This window comes from Nesoenas mayeri (genome assembly GCF_963082525.1).
Source record: "Nesoenas mayeri genome assembly, chromosome: 16".
Taxonomy (NCBI): Eukaryota; Metazoa; Chordata; class Aves; order Columbiformes; family Columbidae; genus Nesoenas; species Nesoenas mayeri.
In genome coordinates, this window is record NC_137562.1 from 10,478,878 (window position 1) to 10,505,317 (window position 26,440).

The window sequence follows — 26,440 nt, forward strand, 5'->3', positions numbered from 1 at the left end:
CGGGAAGGGCTCAGTGCAGCTCAGCTCAGTTTAGCTGAGCTTGGCTCAGTGCAGCTCAGTTCAGTTTAGCTGAGTTGGCTCAGCGCAGCTCAGTTTAGCACAGCTCAGCTCGGCTCGGCACTGCTCGGGTTGGCTCAGTGCAGCTGGGCACAGCTCCGCTCAGCTCGGCTCAGCTCGGCTGAGCTCAGCGCAGCTCCTGCAGCTCGGAGGGAGGTGAGTTACGAAGCGCTCGGAAAATCAGACTCAGATGCGATCCCGGGGGCAGATCCGCAGCCGCCGACGGAGCTGCCGGGGACTCTCCGCGGCTCCCGGCCCCGGGGGGCTCAGCCCGGCCCGGGGGTCTGACCAGCGGGGTTGCCGGGGCCGGAGCGGGGCTGAGCCGAGTGGGGCTGAGCCGGGGGGGCCGAGCCCGGGGTGGGAGCGGCGCAGGCAGCGTCACCCACCTGGCTCCACCCCCCCCAAAAGTGGCAGGGGCTTCGCCGTGACCCCGGCGCTGGGATGGCAGCGGGACAGTCGCACCGCGGCGGGACAGCGGGACGGTCCCCAGCCGAGGTGGCGGCTGGAGCGCTCCGGCGGGGGGAGACTCCAGCCAGTTTGTTTGCGAGTCGCTTTGTTGCTGCTGGGGGATATTTTATTATTATTACTATTTTGAAGTGCGGGGGGTGGCGAGGGGGGGCTGGCACCGGCTATAAAGGCAGAGCTCCCCGGAGCAGCCAACGCTTCCCCGGCACCATGAGCGCTGCCCTGGCCTGACACCCCCGCGTCCCCGGGGGTCCCGGCTGATGGCACCGTGGAGCGCGGCTGCATCCCGGGGTGGGATGGTGTGAGCCCAGAGCCGCTCTCCTCTCCACCACCCACCGTCCCTCGGCTGGAGCTGGACTCGCCAGCCGCTTGGATGATTTGATTTCTACCCCGCCTGAAATCACTCCTGCCCAGATGCAGTGGATAATATTCATGTTGCTGTTATTCATCAGCTCCATGGAAATGCTCATGCAGAACCGATGGAAGAAGCAAGGTACGGTGCGTGTGGCTGGCTCATCCTGCTCAGGTGCTATCAGGCAGCTTGGGGACATAGGGCTGCTGGCCCCTGCCTGCCCTGCCAGTGCTGGGGCTGCTGGTGCTGCCTGCATGGAGAGGGCAGGAGGTGTGAATCGGGGCTGATCGACACCTGGGGCTGGAAGAAGCCGGGAACCAGCATCCCCAGCCTGGCTGCATTCCCCTCTGGGTGCACGGCCCGGGCTGGATCAGCAGGATGTGGAGGAGGCCATGCCCAGCCCCGTGGCACTGCTTGCGCCATGGCAGTGCTGCCCTCAGGGCTGGCAGGGAACAGGGGGACAGTGGCTGGCACTGGGATGAGCTGTACAAACCCCAGGAGCAGTGAGTGCAGTGGGGATAGTACAGAATGAGCTGATTTTCCAATATTTTTCTCCTTTGCTTCACACATTAAATGTGTGGGGAATAAAACCTCCTGGAAGGGTGCTCAGAGCCACCGCAGGCATTGCCTTTCCCCTTCCCCATCCTCCCCTGAGCAGAGCCAGCCGGCTGTGGGAGTGGGGCCGAGGCTGCTGCTTGGCTCTGCACTGGGACCAGGTTGTTTTTGGAACCGGCATGTGCCAGGGTAGAGACAGGACCTGTCAGGACCAAGGATCTTGGAGGCTGGAGCCTGGACAGTTTCCCTGTGGCTAATGCATGTTAAAGATGTGTGGAGCCAGCAAGCACACATGGTCATGTCGTGGCCAGGCTGGCTGTTGAAACCTCCCGATCGGAAACAGCCAGGCACCCAGAGGGGCTGTGGGTGCCGCGGTGCCAGGGCTCCGGCTGCTGCCGTTCCATGCGGAGCAGCCCGATGCTGCGGGATGCACAGGGGCAACAGGTCCTGGCAGCACCCAGGAGTCTGGCCACAACTCCCCGCCTGGAATGTGTGTTGTATCTCCTGTATAACCAGCGTAGAAGGGCCAGCATCGCCTCTGGTGGCTGGGAGCTGAGAGAAGATGCTGCAGCACCCTACAGCCACCCCAGGAGTTGCCTCCAGCCATGTCCTGCTGCCACAGAGGGACGGTCTGGGGGGCTCCCAGTGCCTGCAGAGCCCACAGTGGCAGAGCTAGGCTGGGAACAGGCAGCGATGGGTGATGCCGCGCTGGCATCCAGCACCCCCATACCCTCTGTGCCCCCTGCCCAGTGCCCATCCCAGCTCAGCCCTGCACCCCAGGTCTGAAATCAGCACTCATCAGGGGGAGGCAAACCCATCAGGTGTCCCTACTTTTGCCAGCACCACTGTGTTGGTGTCAGCCGGGTCCCGTTCCGTGGCACAGCCAGCTCTGCATCAGCTCCCCAGTGTTGCTCCCCGCAGCAGAGCTGGTGATGGGAACGACTCTGCATCGGCTGGTGGCAGCGCGGGGTCCCACAGCCGGCACAGGGCTCCTCACCTTCCCTGCCCCGGCTGGGGCTTGGAGAGAGCGCGGCAAAAAAAAAATCATCAAAAAGAATGAGGGAAGGGAAAGAGGCTCGTAAATCCCTGGGTCTCCAGGGAAGCGGCTCCAGCTGCAGCCAGGAACACAAATGTTGTCAGCGTTTGGTAAATATGTAACGGAGACCATAACAACTTAATGGATCCAAGGTGCTTTGTTAGCACGCTCCCAGCAGTCGCAGCCCTAATGAAGCCTCCCGGCCGCACCACACGGTGCAGCTGCCTCCTTAGGCCTTGGCTTTGTGCAAAAAATCACCTATATGCAGTAAGGTCTGCTGGCAGATGAAGCCTGAGCCTCAAATAGGCAGTGCTGGCACTGCTGGCACTGTCACCACTGCGCAGAGCTGGTACTTGCACCCAGCAAACGCTTCCCAACGCGGCCGGGCACAGCAGAGGCATCGGTCACCTGCATATAGGAGCTTGGTGGCCACTTACAGAGATGCCCAGCCAGGCTGGGGGTGCAGCAGGACATGGGGTGCAGGTAACCCCCAGTGCTGGGGGCTCAGCTGCTGCGGTCCCAAAGTGTCGCTGTGTCAGGAGCATGTCTCTGGGCTTCATCTCCCTGGGCGCAGGGAGGCAGCTCAGGGAGGAGGAGCGAGTGGCAGGGGCTGGGGGATGGCGCCCTGTCCTTGTCCCCGGGAGCAGAGCCCACCTTGGGATAGGCACTGTCACGCAGGTCGCGAGCACAGCAAAGGCAGCCAGGGAGGCGGCGAGGGCCTTGAGCAACCAGACAGATCCTTATCTTGGCTCCTCTTGAACTTTCCTGAAAGGCTCCTTGTCCCCTGCCACTTAACAGGCATCAACTAATTAATCCAGGTCAGAGCAGATTGCTGCCCACTGATGAGCTGCTGCCCAGCTCCTGTTCAGATGCTTCCCACGGGATGGGCACAGTTGGCGCAGAGACAGGGACAGGCTGGCACCCCTGGACACAGGGTGAACCCCTGTACCTGGTGCCCAGGGTGACAGAGGTGACAGTGCCCAAGCTGAGTGCAGCGGGGACCGATGGCTCTGTGCACCCATTGCTGCCAGCCCGCGGAGAACCGGGGATTTAGGGAGGTTGGAGGTAACTGCAGTGAGATGGGATGCTGCTGTCACCTCCCTGGGTGGCAGAGGGGCTGCCACGGGGCTGAGACTGTCCCCAAAGCCTCGACTGTGCCATGCAGGTGTGACACAGCCGCTCTCCATCATTTGTCCCCACAGCGAGCACCGGGCTGCTGGAGAACTGCACGGGCTGCGTCCTGTGCTCAGAGGACAATGGCTGCATCACCTGCCACCACCGGCTGTTCCTGCTCATCTGGAGGGACGGCATCCGCCAGTACGGGATGTGCGTCCACACCTGCCCCCCTGGCTACTTCGGCGTGCGGGGACTGGAGGTCAACAGATGCACAAGTACGTCCTACACCAGCTGGGGGCCCCCGGCTTGTCCCTGTGTCCCCTCAGCACCCCACGGGTCCCAGCACTGTGGGAAGGGCCATGGCTGCGTTTCCTGCAGCATCCCTGGTGAGGGTAGCCGGGCCAAGGGGCTGCTTCCTTTTTTACCCAGAGCTGCAACCCGGACCCCGCACATTTGCCAAGGGCTTTGGGTGCCCGGCGGGTACCGGGGCTGCTGGCTCTTTCCATGCCAGCTCTCAGCTGGCGCAGCTGACCAGCCCTCCTTCCCGGCAGAGTGCAGGTCTCCCAGCTGCGAGAGCTGTTTCAGCAGAGACTTCTGCATTAAGTGCAAAGACAAGTTTTACTTGCACAAGGGCCAGTGCTTTCGGCAGTGCCCCCCCAGCACCGCGGCACAGCCCGGCACTCGCGAGTGCCAAGGTAAGCAGCACCCGTAACCACGCCCTTGGTCTCTGGGGACATGCTGGGTGCTGCTCGGTCACCATCTCCCCCTTGCACCCCTGTTCCCCACAGAGACGTGCATGCCGGGGCCCTGGAGCCAGTGGAGTGCCTGCACCCACGAGGGCCGGACCTGCGGCTGCAAGTGGGGTGTGGAGACACGGGTGCGGGAGGTGCTGGGGGCTGCCCAGGAAGAGGGGGCTGCCTGCCCCGCGCTGCTGGAGACCAGGAGGTGCCGCATGAAGAAGCACTGCCCAGGAGGTGAGCACCCCCTGCCCGCCACCCCAGGGGTGGCTTCGTGCCCCTCCGAAGCGCTCCCCTTGGTGTGCCATGGGAGGGGATGGTGGCAGCAGCTCGGCGGTGGCTGGCGAGCCTGGTGTCATGTCCCAGGCATGTTGAGGCCGGTGGCTGTAACCATGCAGTTCTGGAGAAAGCTGCCGTCCCAGGCACATGTGCTGAGCAGCCCCTGGGACTGCCTGGAATGGGCCAGCGTCCCCTTCTGCCACCCGGCTGGGACAGGCGCTGGCGTCAGCCACCGCGGGGGGACAGGACTGCCGGGCTCCGACAAAGGGAAAGGCACAGCTGGGGCTTTGTGACTCCCAGTTGTGAATAACCAGGGTTGAAACCCACCTGCAAAAACCCCTGAGCCCCCGAAATACCATCAGCGCTTGCAGAGCTGGATGGCATCACCCGGGGGATTTCTGGTTGCCAAAGCATTGGGGAACACCCCCAGGGCAGGGTCGCTCTCCATGGCTCGGGCACGGGTGCGTGGCTGGCAATGGGAACCAGGAGGCGGCTGATGTCATTTCTGGATACAGGCGGCTGGACCGAAGCTGTTCTAATAAATCTCCACTCCAGAACTGGCAGAAAGGGGGAATCGCATGAGATACGGAGCTGTAGGGCCTGGAAGGAGATCTGAGCCGCCAGCCCCGGCCAAGCAGGGCTTCGCCGTGCGGAGCTGCGGGCTCGCCGTGTGCCGAGGGACGCCGTGTGCCGAGGGACGTGCCAGCCGGCACTGCCAGCGTGGCGGTGGCCAAGGGTGACAGAGGAAAGGACTGGGAGGGATAGAAAAGGGATGGAGAAAGGGGGGCAGTAACAGGAGGCGTGTACGCTGGGCAGAGGCCACGGAGCCAGGAGAGCGGCTCCATCTCAGCACTATCACTCATAAATCATATTTTCCCGCTGACAGCAGAGAGGAGCTGATTTCCATCCCCGCCTTGGCCCCGATTCACAGCTTCAGGGCGCCAGGTGGCATCGATTTTGGGGATGTTCCCCTCCCTGCTGGGCTGTGCCGGCTCCGGACCCAGAGAGCTGGTGACAGTTTGATGTGGCAAGTTTGGCATGGGATGAGGACAGGCGGCTCCGGAGCGCAGTGTCCTGCGGCACAGTGCCGGGCGGATGCCTGCGACGCCGGGTCTGGCACATGGCGGGTCCTGCCGTCACCGCAGCGCTGGCGCTTCACCGTGTCCCATCTCATGGGGTGTCTGGGAAGGCAATAGCACCTTGGCAAAGCGCTCAGCCTCCCGCTCTGCCCGCAGCCCCGAGGCCATGGTGATGGGCTCAGGGAATGGCGGGGCTCCTTGCTCTAGCTGCTGCCTGGGACAAGCTCTGGAGCCGGGTCTGGCCCTGAGATGGCGGAGGGAAATCCATCCATGCCCCACGAGCAGTCCCCGTTGTCCCATCAGCCTGGGCAGCTCCTCCATGTCTGGCAGCTCCGGGTGTCCCCGCCGCGGCACAGCCTGCGTCTGCCCTCGCTCCCGGCTCCTGCCTGCCCGACCAAGTGCTGCCTTATGGGATCCAGATGCTGGAGGAGGACGGCGAGTTCACTTGATGCAGCCGAGACAAGCCGGGGAAGGACCCGAGCGTGTGATGAGAGATTTGTGCCACCACGTCTGAGCTGTCCTCGGGCAGCTGGAAAGGAGAAGAACCCGCGCTTGGCCAGGGCACAAACCCCCTTGCGCTGCTGTAAATCTGCCTTGTGTGTCTGCTGCACTCTCCAGACACTCGGCATTCGTGCTGTGCCCTCTCCGTGGTGGGTGGCAACTGTCTGGAGATCAGAGCCGAAAAACAGAGCCGGGCAGGAAAAGAGCTGGAGCCCTCAGAAAGGATTGGTGACACCAGCCCTGGCACACACCACACCGGCCAGTCGCTGTCCCTATATCCCTCATGCGGGGAGAGCGGCACTGGGCACCCCTGTGTCACCCGTCTGGGGTGAGCAGAGTGCATAGTGGGCACAGGAGTAGAAGTGGAGGCAAAGCTGCAGGTTTTTGTGCAGCTGTCCCACTCCTCAGCATGGGCTCTTCTCCCCGTCAGAGCTCGTGGCACAGCAGAGCTCATCCTGGGTCCCTGTTCAGTGACAACACCAGCCAGCAGAGCTGGGAGCTGGAGGGTGCTCGGGGCAGCCCCTTGGGGTGTGCAGAGATTTGGGTCCCAAGACCTTATTGAGGTTGTGCTGCCTGGGCCAGGAGCATTCCTAGGGAGAGCATCCCCACCTACGCATGGCCACCTCACCTCCCACCGTACCCAAACCCTCCTGGGGAACCTGCTGGGTACCGCAGGAGCCCACAGTGGTGGGCAGCACTGGCTGGTCCAGAGGAAGGCATGGCCCTGCACCACGGCAGAGCCCAACATCACCGCAGCATCACTTTGGGGTGTTGGTGCAGCCGCTGTCCGGCTCCGACACTCCCAGTCCTCGCTCAGAGAGAGGCTGGGGGATCTCTGGGCAGCCCCCCCAGTTTGGTTGAGGTGGCCCCAGCCCATTCCTGTACATTTGAGGGGTATCAGGATTTAAAGTCCAGCCATGGGAGCCAGGGGGACAATGCATCAGTGTTCCTGGCCTTCCCGCAGACCCATGCTGCTGTTTGGTGACCTGGAGGGGGGCTCTGGGGTCCCCCAAATCAAGAAGAGGGTCCTGTGCTAACACCTAGGACAGGATGCAGGATCCGCATCCCATGGATGGGGCTCGGGGTGGATGCTGCTGCCTAGCTGACAAGCAAGCCCTCCTTTTCTCCTCCTTTTCTTCTCTTCCAGAGAAAACTGAACCCAAAAATAAAGGCAAAAAGCGGCAGAAGAAGCCGAAGACAGAACCGCACGTGGGTACCTAGCGAAACAAGCACGTGAGCTGGGCAATAGTGGTGGGAGCTGGTTGGGAGCTCTCTGTGCCACTGGCTGGTGGCATGAAGAGGTCCCAACCAGCTCCCACCGTGCTACCCCGGCCACATCGCCCTTGTTTTTCCATCCACAAAAAAAAAAAATTGCACAATTTTCTCCCCCCCTCCCATTTCTTTTGAGACAATTTATGGCCTGTAAAACATTTCCTTTTCAGAAAATCTAATTTGCAGTGTCCAAAGCGATGCCTCAGGGCTCGGGAAGGGGATGGCTTCTTGTATTTTTTTCCCTCTCCCCCAGCCTTCTCAGTCCCTTCCCTGGCTCTGGATGGATGGGATGGGGGTTGATCCTTGGGCTTGGACCCTATCTCTGCTTGGATACCATCCCCCAGGGCTGAGAGATGCTCTGTCCCCATGGGGCCCTGTTTGCACAGGGGTGCTGCAGTGCATAGGGTGCCACTGAGCTGCTCTGGGTGCTGGATAAGGTCCCCCATCCTCAACCACTGTCACAGAGAGCGGTGGGACCCCCAGAGTTCAGACTCCATTGAGGATGATGACATCAGTCATGGTGGTGCAGTCTGGTGCTCAATGGCACAACCGTGCACCAAATCCTGCTGTCCTCAGGCTCACAGAAGGGCTGGAGGAACTTCTCTCCCCACGTGATGTGGGCGCAGGGATTTGGGGTGGCTCTGGCTGGGTTTGGTCCAGGACAGGGGGTGCACACGCTGCAGCTGCTGGAGCCCAGGCAGGGGATGCTGCTGCCTGCTGCATCCTCCGGCCAGGACCCACCGCAGCCCCTCCTAAATGTCACCGGGGGTAAATTGCTGCCCCAGCCACAGGCATCTCTGTATTTGGGGGTGTTCTGGGTCAGATACCCCGTCCCTGCACCAGGCAGGGGGAGGCCAGGTCAGGGGGGTTGTCAGGGCTGCACAGACCCTGCAGGGTGAGAGTGCTGGGGCTGACACCAAGCTGCCACAGCAGCTCCTCCATTCGCTTAATACCAAATAAATGTATTAAAACTCCACCATCCCTCTCGCCTCCCTGTTTTCCTCATGTCCATGAGGCACTGCCGGAAGGGGACAGGGGACAGGGACACTGGCTGTGGCCATGACATCACCCTCGCATCCCCCTGCGTGGCACTGGGCATGGCAGCCCGGCTCTGCGCCAGCTCATGGCACTGCTGGGGGTGCAGGAGCAGCTGAGTCTCTCCAATGTCCCCCAAACACAGCTGTCCCCAGCCCCTGAATGGGATGGGAACAGCAGCCATCAGCATCGGTCCCCTCCATCCCACAACCTACAGCCTGTGCCCAGTGTGCGGCTCCCAACGTGGGGGGTCACTCTGCCTCGCCCCCTGGTACCGGAGGAGTCTGGGGAAAGGTTTTAGTGTTTTTCTTTAAAGCATCACCAGCATTTCTTGGTGGCTGAGCCAACAGCTGGAGAGAGCAGCAAGCGTGTCACCGGGGCTGCGGGTACCCCAGGCTGGGCTCTGCCACCGGGAAGCACCGAGAGGCTCGTTTGGCCGGTTGCTTATTGAGTGAGAACACTGGGCATCACTGGGCCATGATGGCAGCAGCAGCTGGGCCCAGTCATGTAATTGAAGGCACAGCCACGTAGGGACAGGTGCCCCCGACCCTCTCCTGACACACACACCTCAAGCCAAGGGAACCTCGCTCTGCCAAACCAGCTTGTCTCCCCCACCGTGGTTGTCCCCTCCTGGGGACCAAACCTGGATCTACCCCAGCACACTGGCAGCCGCCGTGACCCTCAGCTGGTGACACACAGCTGTCCCAACCCCCGCCAGCTCCCCAGCCCAGGAACTGGGCACCCCGAGCCCTGCGCAGGGTCTGGCTGGGACGCAGCCCCTGTCCCGGTCCCCACGGGTTCATCCCGTGGCCAGAGAAGTCAAACCCAGGCCTGGCTCCCGCCAGCGTTATAAATAGCCAGGACGTGGGGCGGGAGCTCTGCTGCCCGGGGGGGGTGTCCTGAGGGCGGCGTGTCCCAGGCGGTGCTGGTTGGGGGGTGCTGGGGCTGGGGGGTGGGAGGGCTCGGTGCTGGTGTGGGCAGCTCGTCCCCGCTGCCCCGGGAGGTGCAATGAGCTGTGCAGAGAACAGTCGGGGGGTGCAGCCAGGGGGGCACGAGGGCTGCGTGTGTGTGTGTGCGAGAATTTATAGATCACGTGTGAAACTTGATCTCCCCGCAGTGGGCCTGGAGGAGAGAAAAAAGATAGAAGTATTGTTTTTAAAGATTTTTTTCCTTTGTTTTTCTTTTTCTTTTTTTTTTCTTTCCCCTCTCCCCCTGCGAGGGCTGCGGCCGCCTGGCGATAAAAGGCCGGGGCGGCCAGAGCCGGCTCAGAGGGAGGAAATGCCGAAATCGAAGCATTTCGACTTGGCGGCGAGAACCCACTGACCCATCCCGGCACAGAGCAGCATTGCGGCCACCCGGGAGGTGCCAGCGCATCCCCAGCCACGGCACCCGGCTGACACCCCCCTGGCACCACAGGGACCCCTGCGCCATGTGGGTGCTCAGCATCAGCCTTGTGGCCTTGACCTTGGCCACAACAATTCCGCGCGCAGCCGGAGCCCAGCGTCGGGCGCTGGAGGGGAGCGGCCGCCGGCGGTACCACCGGGTGCAGCATGGGCACTGCAGCTACACCTTTGTGCTGCCTGAGGCCGACCCCCTGCCCTGCCCGGGCTCCCCCGGCCCCGCCAATGCGCTGCTGCAGCGGGACTCACCGGCCAGCACCGCGGTCACCAGCCACGGGGCCACCCAGCGCCTGCGGCACCTGGAGAGGATCCTGGAGAACAGCACCCAGTGGCTGCTGAAGGTAGGGTGCGGGACGGGGGGGACAGGGGGCTGTCCCCAGCACCCAAGTGTGCAGCATCCCCGTACCAGGTTCCCGCTTCAGCTCTGCCTGCTCTGGGCTGCTGGTGGCAGAGCTGAGTGCTGGGGGGCTTGTGCCCCCCCAAGCAGCAGCACTGCAGCCGGACTGCATCTCCTCTGCAGGTTTGCACCCCAGGCCTGATCCTGCCCTGTTTGCATCAGGCGCTGTATCAGCAGAGGGGATGGGTGCTGTGGGTGCTGCGGGTGCTGCAGGTGCTGCAGCTCACTGGTGCTTGCGGCTGCAGCTGTGTCCTCTGCCATCCCCACTGTGACTGTCCCCCTGCCATCCCTGCTGCGACCGTTCCCCTGCCATCCCTGCTGTGACTGTCCCCCTGCCATCCCTGCTGTGACTGTCCCACTGCCATCCCTGCTGTGACCGTCTCCTGCCATCCCTGCTGTGACTGTCCCCTGCCATCCCTGCTGTGACTGTCCCCCTGCCATCCCTGCTGTGACTGTCCCACTGCCATCCCTGCTGTGACCGTCTCCTGCCATCCCTGCTGTGACTGTCCCCTGCCATCCCTGCTGTGACTGTCCCACTGCGGCTCCTCCCAGTCCCAGCGGGGCTGTGCCAGGCAGACCTTGGGGCTCAGAGTCACCCGTTCTGGATCAGGATGCGGTTTTGCTCAAAAGCTCCTGGGAAGGCTTTTGGCAAGCGGCAGAGCGAGGGACCTAAGGGAAGGGGCCACCGAAACCTCTCCAGCTTCATTGTTTTCCCACTTCTGGGCTTTGCAAAAGCTCCAGGCACTTTGAGTGGGACCCGCGGCTCCCGGGCAGCCCCACGGCACATGGGTGAGTGGTAGGGTGCCGGGCAGAGACAGTGGGTGCCACAGCAGAAGGGCTGTGTGCCCAGGGGGCTGTCCCCCACCCCAGCTCTCCCCATCCCCGCCGCCCACAGGAGGAAGCACCATTTCCTTCCCGAGGGCTCGCACTGCAGCCCCCATCTGCTGAGTGCAGCCGCCTGCGTCAGACCCAGGAATAGCTCCCGGACGCCCCGTCCCGGGAGACACCTCCCCGGGGGGCTGTAAACCCCACAGCGCAGCGAGGCAGCAGCACCAAGCCCCTGGTGTTGATAAGAGGGCGAGTGGCTCGTCCCCAGCTGTCACTGAGCCTCCAGCCGAGCGGCATCGCCAGCACAGCTGCAGGCACGTCCAGGACCCGCGTGTCTTTGCACCCCAGTTTCCCAGGTGATGTCACCAACCGAGCAGGGCCATCAGTGCTGTGACATGGTGTGTGCCAAGTCCCCACAGTGCCAAATACACCCACCTCATCCCATCCTATCCATCCCAACCCATCCTATCCCACCCGATCCCCATCCCATCCTATCTCCCTCTCCATTTAGAGGCAGTTTGCAGCTATTTTTTTTCGCTGTTCTTTGGCTTTCCTAATTTAACCGGAGCTGCCCAGAGAGGCTTGTTTTGGTCGGACTCCAGGCCTGAACAAACAAACTTGGGCTCAAAGGAGGCATCAGATTCGGGGACAGATTGTAAACAACGTCGTATCCCTGTCTGTGCTGTTCTGACCCGGGGAGCCCTGCCAGGTGCTGGGGTGCAGGTCCATACCTTCTATGTGCACCCCCATGGCCAGGAGGGACAGGGACACAGTGAGAAAACAGTGCATGAGGACATGTGGCTTCTGCTTACCATCCCATCAGCTGTTCCCACCTCAGGAAGAATTAATTTTAGTTCAAACACAAACATTTGATGGTGCTGCTGGGTCTTCGGGCGAGCTTGGGGCAGTAGCAGAGTGGCAGCTCTGGGGTGCCCGTGGCACAGGGGCTGGTGCTGCTCACCCCAGCATGGGTGCAGAGGTGCAGACAGCAGGGGGGGGCGCTTTCCCCACCTCTGGCCCTGGGGGTCCCCTGGCCGGTGCTTTCAGGTTGCTTAGAAATGCCGGGGCAGGATGGAGATAGGGACAGGGGAGGGATGTGACTGCAAGAAAGTGGCACAGGACCATCCAGATGTGGCAATGGGTCCCTGGCACTGGGATAGCGGGGTGGCCAGGGTCCTTCCTGCTCCCAGACAGTGTTTTGGGGTGACCCACATCACCATGGTTGTCCCCCCCAAGTCACTGTGCCCTTTGTCAGCCACGGGGCAAAGGGAGGGCGATCCCAGTTTCCCAGTCCTCTGCACAGAGCCTGTCCCACTTGGGTCCCCTGTGCCACCCATGGCTGGGGACACTGTGTCCCCTTCCAGCTGCAGCTGCTCACAGGAGCTGAGGCTCCATCGCTGGCTGCACTCAGCTCTCCCTGTGCCAGTCTGACCTTTTCCATGGGTATGTGCTGCCCTCGGGCTCCGAGATATGTTTATTTTAAAAAAAGAAAAAAAAAAGGCAGGATTGAGGGGGAGAAAAGGCCTCCCCAAGCCCTGTGAAGCAACAAGATTAACGACGTGGTTAAAGGGAAACTCTCCAGCAATCACTCAGCTCGGGGAAATGTTTTCCAGACGTGGCTCTCTGACCTTTCCCTGCTTCCTCCCTGCTAGCACGTTCCGCAAGGGAAAATCCCTGGTGAATCGGGTGCAGCCGCGCTGGCCAGGGACCCACTGGTCTCTCATGGGTGCTTGTGGTGGGGTGATGGTTTCACTGCTGTCCGGGTTTGGGGAGGGGGGAACAGGGCCCTGCTGCAGCCAGTGAGATTTCGTTATGTGCAAACAAGTGCAGAGCAGAGCCCTGTGTCCTGGCCCACTGCCAGACCCGCTCCTGTGCTGAGCATCCTGCACCGCTCTGTGCCGAGCATCCCACACCAATCTGGTGCTGAGCATCCTGCACTGCTCTGTGCCGAGCATCCCACACCGATCTGGTGCCAAGCATCCTGCACCGCTCTGTGTCGAGCATCCCGCACTGATCCTGTGCTGAGCATCTCAGCACCTTGGCTGCTGGCCGTGCCATCCAGAAGAGCATCATCCCACCATGACTGGGCCCACCTGGGCTACAACCCCAAGAAATGTGCAGGGACTGGGGCTCTGTGGGCACTGGCTGGGGGTCGGGCCAGAAGCAGAATCAGAGCGGTTTGGGGACAGTGGGATCTGTGGGGTGCCCCATGCTGCTTTCCCAGAGTGGGCGGCTGCGTGGCCCCTCCTGCTCCCCACAGCCCCCACTGAGAGACCGTGCCCCTGCCGAGGCCATCGCCCTGGGGAGGGGCCGAATGGGAACCTCATGGTGTGGCCGCCAGAAATAGAAAAGCCTTTGGGAAAGGCAGCTCCCCACGGGCTGGGAAAACGGAAGCGACATCTCTGCAGCATCTGCAGCCCCAAGCGCTTCTTCCCAGCTCCAAGTGCTTCCCCGGCAGCACCGGAGGCCGGACGCCCACTCACCTTCCCCAGCTGATGGTGGCCCCGCACCCTCCATGTCCCCGAGTCCTGGGAAACCAGTGCTGGGGCTGGCAGCGGAGCCAATGCTGATGCAGGTGGCGACACCAATATTGACGCCGGCCACCCCCTGCCCAGCTGCTCGGCACAAGGCCACCCTGGCTGGGCAGATGCAAACCCATGCCAGGTCCTGGCAACCGGCTGGCACCGAAGAGCAGGAATCTTGGCAGCTGGTGCTGAGGGGCTCCCCGGCAGCAGCGCAGCCCATGGACAACTTGCTCTGTCCTCCCAATGATCCTCATACGGCCCCGAGATGGGTTGTGCTGTGCTGAACCCCACAGGGGTGTGCCTGGGGGCTGTGCTGAGCTCAGTTTGGGTGCCAAAGGAAGACGCAGTGAGGTCCCCAAATGACCCGCCATGCCCCTGCTCCCCTCTGCAGCTGGAGAGCTACATCCAGAGGAGTGTGAGGCCAGAGCTGGCACAGCTGCGACAGACGGCGGTGCAGAACCAGACCGCAGCCATGCTGGAGATGGGCAGCACCCTCCTCAACCAGAGCGCCCAGCAGAGCCGCAAGCTCACTGACGTGGAGGCGCAGGTAGGGGGTGGCCAGGGCATGTGGCACATATGTCCCCATGTCCTTACCATCCCCAGGACCATGGCGAGCGGCATGGTTTCTCTGCTGCTAAAAGGGGTGCACGGTTTAATGCACCGGTGTGCAGAGGCACCAGGATTGTGTGCCGGGGAGATGCAAGCCCAGTGAAACCGGGGACATGGTGTGGCCCCGGCTGGTCACACCAACGCTCCCCTGCACTCCTGGGGCAGGTGCTGAACCAGACATCACGCATCGAGCTGCAGCTGCAGGAGAACTCCCTGTCCACCACCCAGCTGGAGAAGCAGCTGCTGCTGCAGTCCAACGAGATCCACAAGCTGCAGAACAGGAACAAGTAGGGCCTGGGGCAGCTCGGGGACCCACGCAGCTCCTACATCCCAGTGGGGAGGCTGGTATCTCCCACCCCAGGAGCACAACTGCATTTGGGGGCGCTTGAACCCGTCCCAGGGCTGGCTGGGGTCCCTGGGGGGTTGCAGAGCCCCAGCACAGCCCTGTGGGCTTTGTTTTCCCCTGGTTAAGCACATTGGGTGGGATGCAATTCGGTGGGTGCGGGAGAGGACAGGGACAGCTCTGGGTCCCACAGATCCGCTGGGTCCTCTCTGCCACCCTGCTCCCTGCACAGCCCCCCTGTCACCGCTGCCCCCCATTCCAGCATCCTGGAGGTGCGGGTGCTGGCGATGGAGACGCAGCAGCAGGCGGAGCTGGCAGGGGCTCGCTCGGAGAAGGAGCAGCTGCAGCGGGTGCTGAGCCGGCAGAGCGGGGCCATCGCCGAGCTGGAGAAGTCACTGGCGGCCACCAGCACCAACGCCAGCCTGCTCCAGCGCCAGCAGCTCCAGCTGCTCGAGGCAGTGCAGAGCCTGGTGCGCCTCATCACCCAGGGCAGAGGTGAGCCGGGGCGTGCAGGCAGGGTGCAGGCAGGGTATAGGCAGCAAGATTGCTCCTCACCCTCTCGAGAGGGTGCTGGGGCGCTGTGCCAGCCCCTATGCTTGGCTCAGGCGTAGGTGAATTCACCCCAAAAATGAACCCTGTGTCACATCCATGAAGCACCTCCGAGCCCACAGGGGAGGGTCCCTGGCCCAACACCATCCCCAGCCTGGCAAATCCCCCAGCTCAGGCTGGCACAGCCCCGGTGCAGCCTGGCTGCCACCCCCAGCCCTGGAGATGGTGCAGAAGGAAGAAAAAGAATCAAAATAATCCCTGGGCACCAAAGCATCCAAAGGGAGAGGGGAAGAACAGCAAAGCCATGCAGGGCTGGGGGTCTGGGGGATTTCTGCCATCTCACCGTCCTGTCCGTTGCAGCAGCAGGGCAGGAGCAGCTGTTCCAGGACTGTGCTGAGCTGCGCCGGGCAGGCACCCACGCCAGCGGCGTCTACACCCTGCACATCACCAACCTCAGCGAGCCCAAAAAGGTGAGCACAGACCAGAGAGGGCTCGCAGTGCAGCACCCCAGGCTGCTGCTGACCCCTGTGCCACCCAGTGCCACCCAGTGCCATCCAGTGACCCAGACCAGCGCGGGTATCCCTGTCTCATGGCACATCCCAACCCCTCTGGCCGGGGACAGTGCTCCACACCCCATCTGACCATGGGGCTGGGTTGTCCTGGGGGTGCAGAGGGATGAGGGCAGCAGCTGCTGCGTGAGGGCAGGGCTTGCACAGGCTTTCAGACAGGGGGGATAAAACCGATTTTAAATGCACCCACAGCCATGTGCACCAGCCCCTGCCCTCAGCCACAGGGGGAGGAGAGACACCCCCCAGCCATGCGCTGGGCTCGGCACATGATCAGCGAGCTCTAACACCCATGCAGCACCCATGCAGCTGAGCTGCCCAGCACGGCGGGGATGCCCCCAGCCGCTCCCCCAGCCCGCCCCTTCTCTCCCTGCTGCAGGCGTACTGCGACATGGAGACGGACCGAGGGGGATGGACGGTCATCCAGCTTCGTGCCAACGGCAGCCTCAGCTTCCAGAGGGGCTGGAGGGAGTATAAGCAGGTCTGCACCCACTCGAGGAGGGGGGAGCCCCGGGGGCACCTCTGGCACCCCACACTCACCCACCTCACTGCTCCCCCAGGGCTTTGGGGATGCAGCAGGCGAGTACTGGCTGGGTAACGAGGCCGTGCACCTCCTGACAAGCCAAGCGCCCTATATCCTGCGCATCGAGCTGCAGGACTGGGAGGGCAGCCAGGTCTATGCCCACTATGGGAAATTCCAGCTGGGGAGTGAGCGGCAGCGTTACAGGTAGGACAGGCACCGTGGCAGCATGAAATCACATCAACTCAGCGGGATTTCCCATCCAGCCAGCCTGCCACGGTGCAGCTCACTGCTGGGGCAGGTGGGGGTGACACAGCTGTAGCCACTGGGCACTCCCGGGGGTGCCGGGCATCCCCAGGATATTGCACTCATGTCCGGGGAGGGACACTGAGCTCCTGCCACCGAGCTGGCAAGGACGGCGTGTCCAGGAGGGGTGGGAGGCAGCTGAGTGGTTTGGTGCTGGGCTGGAGATGGGGGGAGATCCTGAGATTCCCTGCACTGTGTGTGCACCGAGCCCCAGCAAAGAGCACCAGAGGAGTCTCAGGGGGTCCCCTCTGCCACAGCACAGCATGAACCCCACCCCTGGGGACCCCTAGGACAGGCAGCCCTCAGCCATGCTGGAGCTGCAGGGTCTCTGCATCCCTGCATCCCTCCCGGCTGGCCCTCGCTCAGCTCGTGGCATCTCATGGCCTTCGACCCCCCCCCAAGCAAGGCTGGGGAGCTGTGTGACCCCCCAGGCACTGACAGTGGCCACGCTGGGTGGCAGGCTGTCACTGCAGGACTACAGTGGGACGGCCGGGCAGCAGAGCGGGATGGCACCGCAGGGCACCCGCTTCAGCACCCGTGACGCTGACAACGACAACTGCCTCTGCAAGTGTGCCCAGATGCTGTCAGGAGGTGAGCAGAGGGTGGGACACCCACATAGCACCCACGGGTGCCCACCTGGAATGCCACCCTGCCCCTCTGCTCCCTCCTGGCAGGCTGGTGGTTCGATGCTTGTGGTCTCTCCAACCTGAACGGCATCTACTACCCGGCACGGCACAACATCCGCAAGCTCAACGGCATCCGCTGGCACCACTTCCAGGGGCCCAGCTACTCCCTGAAAGGCACTCGCATGATGATACGACCTGCCAGCTTCTAGCGTGCCAGTGCTCGGGGCGGCACCGCCACTCGTGCCAGCCTGGCACAGAGGGAGGGCTCCGGGAGAGGGGACAGTTGGGGGACACTGAACCCCCCTGGCCACTGCAGGGAAGCTTTTCCCCCAGTTATATTTTTCACTCTTGTTTATCCTGCATTCTGGGAACCCGTGCACTGCAGAGAGGGACCATGGCACTACAGCCGTGCCGGAGGGACCCACAGGTGGTGACAAGGGGCTCTGTAGGAGCTGGCAGGAGGGCTCTGCTTCGAACCTGAGCCAGCCCCGCCACAATGGGCTTCGGCACACGGAAAGCACCCAATCTGCCCCCAGCTTCTCTCCCCATCCTTCTGCAGGTGCCACTGGGTTTTGCCCCAGGGATGGGGGGCCGAGACTCCCTGGTACCCACTGCACACTCAGCCAGGCTCCAAGATGCAGTGGGGGCTTGGCCTTTTCCATATGTTTTTTGATTTGCAAAGCCCCCACCGTCTCGCTTTCCCTGCAGGACTGTGGGGCTGGGGGAAGAATGGGGATCCCCAGGAATGCGAGGAGGACACAGGCTGCCCCCTCCCACGTGCATGTCCCAAGCCACTGTCCCCATGCGCAGACACTGCTCCTCACGGGATGGAGCCAGGTGTCTCCAGCCCCTGAGGTGGACGGGAGGAGCAGGGGGTGTCTTTGGGTACCCTGGGGGAACCAGTTCCAGGCTGGAATGGCTGGTGGCCCTGTGCTGGAAGGTGGTTGCTGTGGGCACTGGGCTGGCAGAGCCCGGGGACAGGCAGGATGGGGCTGGGGGTCACAGCTGGGGAGGGGGCTGTCATTTGAGATGGGGCTGGGGGGGTAGGAGATGGTGGGAAAGGTTCAGGGTGCTGGGGGGGGCAGGGATCTGAGCTGGGCTGGGGGAGGGAGGAGACAGGGGTGCAGGAGGGGGAAGTGGGGTTCGGGGTCAAGACCCCCCATCCAGGGTTGCATTGACATGTCAAACCCCTCTGGTGGTACTTTTGGAAGCCGCCTGGGCAGAGTGGGGCACAGAGCAGCTGGATCCCACCGCTTCCCCTCCTGCTGCTGCAGCTTGGGCTGGAGGCACTTTTATTTTTGTACTAAGAGATATTTATTTTCCAAGCATCAGCGAGGCGGGAGCAGGCAGGGGCATCCCTGCGCCCCACTGCCCCCGAGCAGGGACCTGACCCCGGCTTCAGCAACACAGAGAAAAGCAGGAGCTGGTGTTTGGCAGGCAGAGGGACCGCAGGACAGGGCAGGACAAACAGACCTCGGGCATCCCTGGGGGACCCCTGAGCCCCGCGCAGCTCAGTGCATGGGTGAGCCCACAGAAGGGCAGGGCTTGGTGACACTCAGTCACAGCCTGTCCTCTCCCCTTCTGTTCATCTGCAGTCCCTGTCCCCCCTCCCTCTGGGGCCCGTTGTCATTAGAGGTCACCTGCAGCCAGGTGACAGCTCTCCGCAGCACCTTCAACCCTGAGGGACAGGGGTACCCCACTGGGTCCCCAGCTCACCTATTCCACTGGGTGCCAGGAAGCCCTGGGGACTGGTGACAGTGGTGGCAGCCTCTGGGACACCCAGGTTCCCCAGTGTCCCCCTCCCAAAAACGGGTCCCTCTCACCCCAAGTAGGCATTTGCTGGGTGGGTGGCAGCAGAGACCCTGCAGAGCCAAGGAGCAGAGGGGTTCAGGGACCCTCCACTGCGACCCAACCCAGTTCCCCCCGCACCTCCCGGGGACAGGGCCAGTGCCCGGGGTGGGGCAAACGACAGGAGAAGGGGCTGACCCCGCAGCGGGACAGCAGGTGGTGGCACCAGCTGTGCCCACGGCAACAACGAGACTCCCAACACCTCCTCCTCACCTCGGTCCCGAGGCGTTCGCTAATTAACAGTGATTAAAGCACGTGATGCTGCTGGCACCTCCGGAAGCTGCTCATCAACGGGGCTGTGCGGAATAATTAAAAAATGGAAAATGGGGGGGGGGGGGGGGGGCTGCTCGGGAACCTCGCCCCGCCCCCAGCGAGCAGCACTGCGGGCGGCAACAGCCCCGGCCCCCCGGCGGCTGCACCTGGGCCGGGGGCTCCGTGCCAGGGGGGTCGGCCCCACCCGGGGCTGGGCCGGGCTCCCCTGGGCGCTGCTGGTTCCGCTGCCTGCAGCTCCTGCTTGCACACGGGGCACCCACGGGGCACCCCGGCCGGAGGGGTGAGAGCTGGACACCCCCAGCTGTCCCTCCTCTCTGGAAATAACAGACGGGCTCAGTTGCGGCTCTCACCGAAACCGGAGCCGCCGAGAGGCAGCTGCCAGGGACAGCGACAGGAACACGCAGAGCAGGAGCACTCCCGGGGGACAGTGTCACGTCCCTGCGGCTGTGCCCGGGGTACGCGCAGGCAGGGCCGGGGTGCAGGGTCAGCTGAAGGCTCCTGCCTCTGGAACACGGCTCCTCTTGTCCCTGCAGCTCCGTGCGCACGCACACGGACACACGTGCATACAAATGTGTGCGTGTTAACACATGGACACACACGCCTGCACACACATGAACACGCATGCACACACATGAACACGCATGCACATAAAGACATGCATGCACATACAGACATGCATGCACACATAAACTTGCATGCACATGGACATGCACGCACATGAACATACATGCACACAAACATGCATGTACGCTTGTACATGCATGCACACAAATACATGTGCACAATAGGATGCACATGCACATGATCACGCACACCCACATGAGCACACAGGGCTTTGGGTGCCCATGCAGTTTGAGGGATGTCAGGATCAAGCACACGCTGGCTGCCCAGCCCTGTGCTCGGCAGGGGTCTGGGGAGGCCCCCTCCCTTGGCAATAGCAGCAAATTGAGACCAAGCCCTGGCCACACCGGGCTGAGGAATCCAGCAGCGCAGCCAGTCGCAACACCAGTGGGGATCTGGTTCCTTCAGAGCTTCCCCCAGGGCAAAGCCTGTCCCTGAGTGTCCCTGTCCCTGATTTCCAGCTCCCTGGGGAGGCACCCGGTGCCTCATGTGCTGTCATTAAGGGTTCCGTGGGTATGTGCCTCCTCCCCAGCCCGCTCTGTCAGCCTGACTTGTGGGATAGATGATGTCCCCATGTCCTGCCCACCCTGTCCTGCCTGCTGCATCCTGCACAGCCAGACCTGCCTGTACCCCCGTGGGAGTCGCATGGATCCTGCACCCTGGGCAGTGGACGTGCACGCTGCAGGAGCCAGGCTGGGGTGGGAAATCCTTCATCCCCATTAAGGCTTTTATAGGGAGCCCAAGTGCTGGATGGGAGCCCCAGTCAGGGGAGCCCTAGTGCTGCCCTCACCAGCAGCTTCTGAGCCGGGGGAAGCTCTGGCTGGAGCGGGATGAGGCAGCAGCAGCTCTGCTCCCTTCAATAATGGAACCCGCAGCCTTGGGGCAGGTGGCTGGACCTTGTCACCCACCTGTCACTGCCATGGTGCATGCGGCATTTGCCGAACATTGCCCGTGCCAGGCAGGCTGAGTTCCTGCACATGTGGAACCATTTGCAGCCACGGCCCCACCAACGTGACTGGAGCCGGGGGCAGGGGAGCAGCAGCAGGCCCGGTGTCCTGGTGGGGTCCCCTGGTTGCAGGCACAGGTGGCTTTGGTGCCACCTTCCCCAGCAGCCACCTGCCCCCATGAGATGCAGCAGCACGGTGAGGAGCAGGAGGACCTCACCGGCACAGGCATGGGCTGTGGTGCCGTGTGAGGCTGCCTGGGGATTCCACACGGGTGTTTTTCATCTTCAAAGCACTCCCTGCACCCACTTTCATCCTCATGCCTCCCCAGCCTGCCTGGGAGGTCTTGATATCGCTGCCCCATCTCGCAGCCCCACAGGAGCCGGGACTTGGCCAAGCTCTGTGCCGGAGAGGGGCAAGGAGGGAGGGGGGCTGCGCGGTCGACTCGGCGCTGGCTGTGGCGCAGAGGGGAATCCCGCCGGCCGGGGCTCTGCCGGGACCTGCCAGACCCAACCGCCACCCCTACCATGCCTGCCGGGCCCCGCGCTGGCACACCACGGCACAGCACCCATCGCTCCCACCAGCACCCATTGCTCCCGCCAGCACCCGCCTCTTGGCACCGCCAGCCCCCGCCGAGCCCCAGAAGGTGCCAGAACCCTGGGGTCCCTGCCCCATCCCAACCCACACCACCTCGAGAGATGGCAGCCCACATAGCTTCCAAAGCACAGAGATTTACTACAACCGGTTGCATTATTATATTTTACAGATAAAACATCAGGAAAAACAGTAGAAATTAGGAAGAGACCAACAACTATCATCTTCATAAATAGCAGGGCCCGGTGTGGCAGGGCTGTGTGCCCGCTGGCACCGGGAGGGGACACAAGCGCTCACAGACACTCTCACACACACGCAGCCTGGGGCTGCCTAAGGAGGGGTCGGGTTTGCACCCCACTGCTCCCAGACCACCAGCATTAAGATGGGGGCTGCCAGGAAACGGCCCCCACCCCAGGCAGCATAGCTGTGTCCCTGCTCCTTGCAGGGAGGGAGTCCCAGGAAGTGCTGGTAGGGGCAGGGCAGGCAGGAGCCTCTGGCAGCACAGGCAGGACGACCACACACGGGGTCCTGCAGGAGCGGGCGAGGGGACAGTGTTGGGGACCAGCCATGCACATGGGGACACACATGTCCTCTGCCCTGCTCATGAGAACCTGGCTCGCAGTGCCAGTGCAGGGGTCTGATGGAGCCAGAGCCAGCAGGAAGGATGCTCAACCACCACACCGGGGCTCTGCCGGTGCCACCGTGGCCCAGGGGACAGGGAAGCAAGTGGGGAGATGAGTTCAAGGGTCCTGTCACCGCCGAGAGGTCCCTGTGCCTCCTGGGGCACAGCCAGCACTCCATGTCCAGTATCTCCTGCTCGTGAGCAACTCGTCCCCGGCACTGGCCACCACTATGGTACTGCTACACATTGGAGACCTGCTGGGGGTCCCTGGCCTGGCGCAGCCCATACAGCCACTTGATGACGCGGGCGTTGCGCTCGATGACGGAGATGCCGTAGGGGACGCGCTCAGCCGGCCGCCCCTCCGGTGTGGCGACGCTGGGCGGTGAGCGGTCACCCTCCGAGCTGGCCGTGCTCACGCTGTGAAACTTGAGGGACACGATGTCGGAGCTGGCGCGGGCAAAGCGCTCGGCACCCATGTCCTGCACCTCCTCGGGGTCGAGGCCGCAGTAGTTGAAGAAGCGTTCCAGGTCAGCGGTGGCCCGCGAGAGCCGGTCGCTCAGGTCCGACTTGGAGCGGTGCAGCAGCGGCTGACGGCGGGCGCTCTCAGGGCGGGCGGGAGAGATCTGCGCAGGGGTTACAGCCCGCCCCCCCAGGATAGGGGACATGGGCACCGGTGTCACCTGGCCCTGCGGAGCCCCGCAGGGACGAACGTCCACTCTCCGCACGGCTACGCTGCCGGTGGGCTTGGTGGTGGCAGGGCTCTCTGGTGGTTTGTTGGCACCCTGTGCCCTGCCACCCAGTGCTGCCGGTGCCTCCACCCTCCACTTGTGCTCCCGGCCCAGCGAGCTCTCTGCTTTGGGGAGAGGGCTGTCGCAGAGGTTGATGAGGTTGTTGAGGATCTCCAGGTTAAGCGAGGTCTTCGTGCCGCCGGCCTCAGCGCAGAGCGGCGCCGGGGATGCCCTGCGGCTGGGGGTGAGCACGGCCCGGCGCACCCCCGGGGTGAAGACGGGCTGCTTGAGTAGCGGTGGCTTCACCGGCTCCTGCTTGGTGCTGGCGACTTGCTGGCTCTTCACGTACTTGGCCTTGTCAGCCTCCAGCCTTTCCACAGCGCTGGGCTTCGCGGCACCTGGTTCGGCTCGCCGGCGGAAATACGCAGGGCCCTTGCTAAGGATGCGGACGGGCATGGCCGAGGTGAAGGGTGCCGTCACCGTCACCCCCTTCATGGCGTCACTGGCTTGCAGAGCCTCAATGGGCATCCTCTGCAGTGGCACTGGGGCGTGGGGTGGGTGGCCACCACGGGCAGCGAGGGGCTCACACACTGTCACCTGCAAAGAGGGGCTGGGGTGAGGGCTGGCAGGCGCTGCCTGCTCGCTGCCTGCTCCCTGCCTGCACCCCGGCCCCTCGAGCAGACAAAGGCTGCGCGGGGCTGTGCGGTACTGTGCGGTACTGCACTGTCTGCGCTGGCCGCGCCAGGATTCCTATTTGAAGGCAGGGACCACGCCTCCGCCATGGCCGCCCCGAAACGTCACCCAGCCAATCCGCGCAGCAAGCCTGCTTCAAACTGCACCCGGGCCAATGGCGCCGGTGGGGAGGGCACCCCGGCGAGGGGCACCCCGGAGAGCCAGGCTGGGATGGAGGGGGGTGGCGGGGACCTGGTGCCCCTTGCCAATGCTCTGCCCGCACCACCAGTGCCGACGGGAGCGTCGCCCACATCCAGGGGTGCAATACCTGCACCCGGAGGAGCATTGCCAACAGCGGGGGGTGCATTGTCTGCACCCAAGGCTGCATCACCTGCCCCAATCACCCAGCACCCCACCCAGCTAGGGGATCCGAGGCTCCGCTCCCTGCTTCCCCCTTGGCTCTCCGGCCCCTCGCAGGCTCTGAGACTGCTGCCGGGCTCCCCGCTCCCACTCCTGAGCTCCTTGGAAAGCACCAGTGGGGTGCTGTGCTGCAGGCACCCCATGTCCTTGGGCCCCCGCCAACCCCAACTAGCAGAGTTCCCACCCCTATGGTCACACAGAGGCACTGGCGCCCCCCAAAACGCAGGAGGAGCCCAAACCAGCCCTGCACCCCTCTGCAGCCTCCACCCAGGCTGGGCATAGCCAGAGGGGTCCCAGTGCACAGAGGGACTCAGCGTGCATAGGGGGGATATGTGGGGTCTGACCTGCCCCCACATGCCCCTCCCTCTCTATCCCCTCCCCCGAGCTGCTCTGAGAACCCTCCTGGGGGTCCCTATCTCGGGGGACAGGTGAGCCCCAGGGAGGTGACAGCAAGCCCTGGCACTCACCGGGTGCAGCAGTGGGGGCCAGGGTGCTGCAGCCCTGCTCCCTCCCGTGGTGGCCCCGAGCAGGCTGCCGTCACTGTCACCGTCAGCCGCCCGCCTGCGCGCACAACTTCCTGGGTGCAACCCAGGGCCCGTCTCAGCGTCAGGAACCAGCCCCAGCACCCACAGCACCACGCAATGGCTGTGCCGAGCCATGGCAGCGCCGTCTGCCAGCCCACGTGCGTCGGTGTGTCGGCCCCAGCCCCCCCAAATCAGCACCCCAGTGGGGTCCCTCCACCCCAACAGGGTCCCCACACAGTAGCCTCCACAGCACATGGTGCATTGACCTGATGCACTGTGACGGGCGTGCAGCTTGGGGGAAGCTGGCTGTCCCTGTCCTTGTCCCCTGCCTGGGGGGACATGCTGTCTTCTGACCTGGAAAGTGTCTGTGGGGGGCCAGCCAGGCGCAGGGACAGCTGGAGACGGTCCCAGTGCCAGCACAGACACTCCTACCAGAGACCGGGGGCAGCTGGTCAAGAGCTTCACTGACCCAGCAGCAGGGACGTGTCCCCACATCCAGTGCTGGAGCTCAGCTCAGTGCTAGAGGCTTAGCCCCGTGGCCAAGCTATGAAGGGGATGGCTCTGGGGGCACAGGGACAAGGATCCAGGCACCTCCAGCACAGCCAGCCACGGCCAGTGTGGGCTCCCCCCCAGTTGGCTGGGCACAACCTGCTGCTCCACATTCCTGTGGTGCTGAGCCTGCCCTGGCATGGCCACGCTGAGCTGAGCCAGGCTGAGCTGAGCTGAGCTGGGCTGAGCTGCCCTCTGAACAGCCTCAAGAACACAGTGGCGTTGTCCCATGCCCCTGGCCGGAGCACAGAGATGCGAGTGCCAGGGCTGACAGCCCTTCTCATGCCCAGCAATGCCTGGCCGCAGCTCTGGCTCTGCTCCCTCCTGGCACAAGCAGCCCAGCCAGGCTTGCTCCGGCACGCCGGGTCACCTCCTGCTGGGTGGCGGCCGTCCCGGACAGCGGGTGACCCAGCCCCACGCTGCTGCACAGGATGGGCACAGAACCAACACCACCTCCACCACCCACCTGGATCAGCCCTGCGACGTGAGAGCTTCCCTGGCACAGTCCAGCTGCCACGCTGCTTCTCCCAACACTTGTCCTGGGGGTGTCCCAAAATCCCTGTGCCTCCTCCTCCGCAGCCACGTCCTCCCGTTCTCCCGGTGGGACAGCGGCTGGTGCGGTGCTGGAGCGGCTCCGTGCCACGGCTGCTCCCGCTGAGTCAGCACCGGGTGAGGACACGCTGCGAGACAGCTCAGCGCTCACATGGGATGAAAAGCATGGGGCATTCCCCCGTGCCAGGCTGCGTCACACAGTGTGAAGGTGTCCAGTGACGTCCCGGCACAGGTGCCGGTTCAGCCTGTGGTGCCGGCTGGGCAGCGCGGATGCACATCCTGGGGTGCACACGCTGCCAAAGCCAAAACACCCCTGGATGTCCCCTGCCTGCTGTGGGCAGAGGGTCCTGGTGCCCCTCTGGGCTCAGAGAGAGGGGAACATTCCCAGCCCTCCCGCAGGCACAGAGCTGCCACCCAGCTCCCTGTGTGCCACCGGCACAGCCAGCAGGGCCTGCTCTGGTTTGCAAAAATCACCTTGATTTCCCACGCACCCGGCAGCAATCCTCTGCAATAAACCCAACACGCAGCAAAATAAAATAACCCTGTTGGCACAAAGGGAGGTGACAGACCGGAGAAGGGCCACTGACCCTGCAGCCACATGGAACGGGCAGCTCCTGCCTGTAGTGTGGGCAGATCCTGCAGCGACGTCCAGCTTGGTGTGCAGGGGCTGAGTGTTTGGCCCACGCAGCTTGGTTAGAACCCAGTGTTTTTCAAACTGCTCTTGGAAGAGAGACAAGGAGCTGACGGAGAGAGAAGACCTGAGTGAAGCGCATGGAAAACTGCCAGTGCCCTGCTCAGGCAATGGCAAATGTGGATCCACACCACGAGCTTGGATGGAAAAACACTGCCTGGTGTGGTGAGAGATAGCAGAGCCTGCGAGCACCTGCCTGGTCATGCTACGTCCCCCCACTGTCCTGAGGCTGTGCGGGGTGCAGGCAGC

General features: G+C 63.4%; 3 protein-coding genes across 3 annotated transcripts; 2 read left to right on the forward strand and 1 right to left on the reverse strand.

Moving 5' to 3' along the window:
* Positions 1 to 894: 894 nt before the first annotated feature.
* Positions 895 to 7,398, forward strand: RSPO4 (R-spondin 4; the record flags this gene model as incomplete). The annotated part of the gene is made up of 5 exons (XM_080354808.1): positions 895 to 1,015; positions 3,668 to 3,856; positions 4,133 to 4,276; positions 4,370 to 4,555; positions 7,325 to 7,398. The coding sequence occupies exons 1-5, from the start codon at positions 937 to 939 to the stop codon at positions 7,396 to 7,398; spliced, it is 672 nt and encodes a 223-aa protein (XP_080210934.1). The 5' UTR covers positions 895 to 936.
* A 1,917-nt stretch (positions 7,399 to 9,315) lies between these two features.
* Positions 9,316 to 17,362, forward strand: ANGPT4 (angiopoietin 4; the record flags this gene model as incomplete). Its single annotated transcript, XM_080354841.1, has 9 exons — positions 9,316 to 10,225; positions 14,026 to 14,181; positions 14,409 to 14,530; positions 14,849 to 15,093; positions 15,499 to 15,605; positions 16,081 to 16,182; positions 16,262 to 16,428; positions 16,988 to 17,118; positions 17,202 to 17,362. The coding sequence occupies exons 1-9, from the start codon at positions 9,914 to 9,916 to the stop codon at positions 17,360 to 17,362; spliced, it is 1,503 nt and encodes a 500-aa protein (XP_080210967.1). The 5' UTR covers positions 9,316 to 9,913.
* Positions 17,363 to 22,294: 4,932 nt separating this feature from the next.
* Positions 22,295 to 23,326, reverse strand: FAM110A (family with sequence similarity 110 member A; the record flags this gene model as incomplete). Its single annotated transcript, XM_080354922.1, has 1 exon — positions 22,295 to 23,326. The coding sequence occupies exon 1, from the start codon at positions 23,309 to 23,311 to the stop codon at positions 22,295 to 22,297; it is 1,017 nt and encodes a 338-aa protein (XP_080211048.1). The 5' UTR covers positions 23,312 to 23,326.
* Positions 23,327 to 26,440: the final 3,114 nt, after the last annotated feature.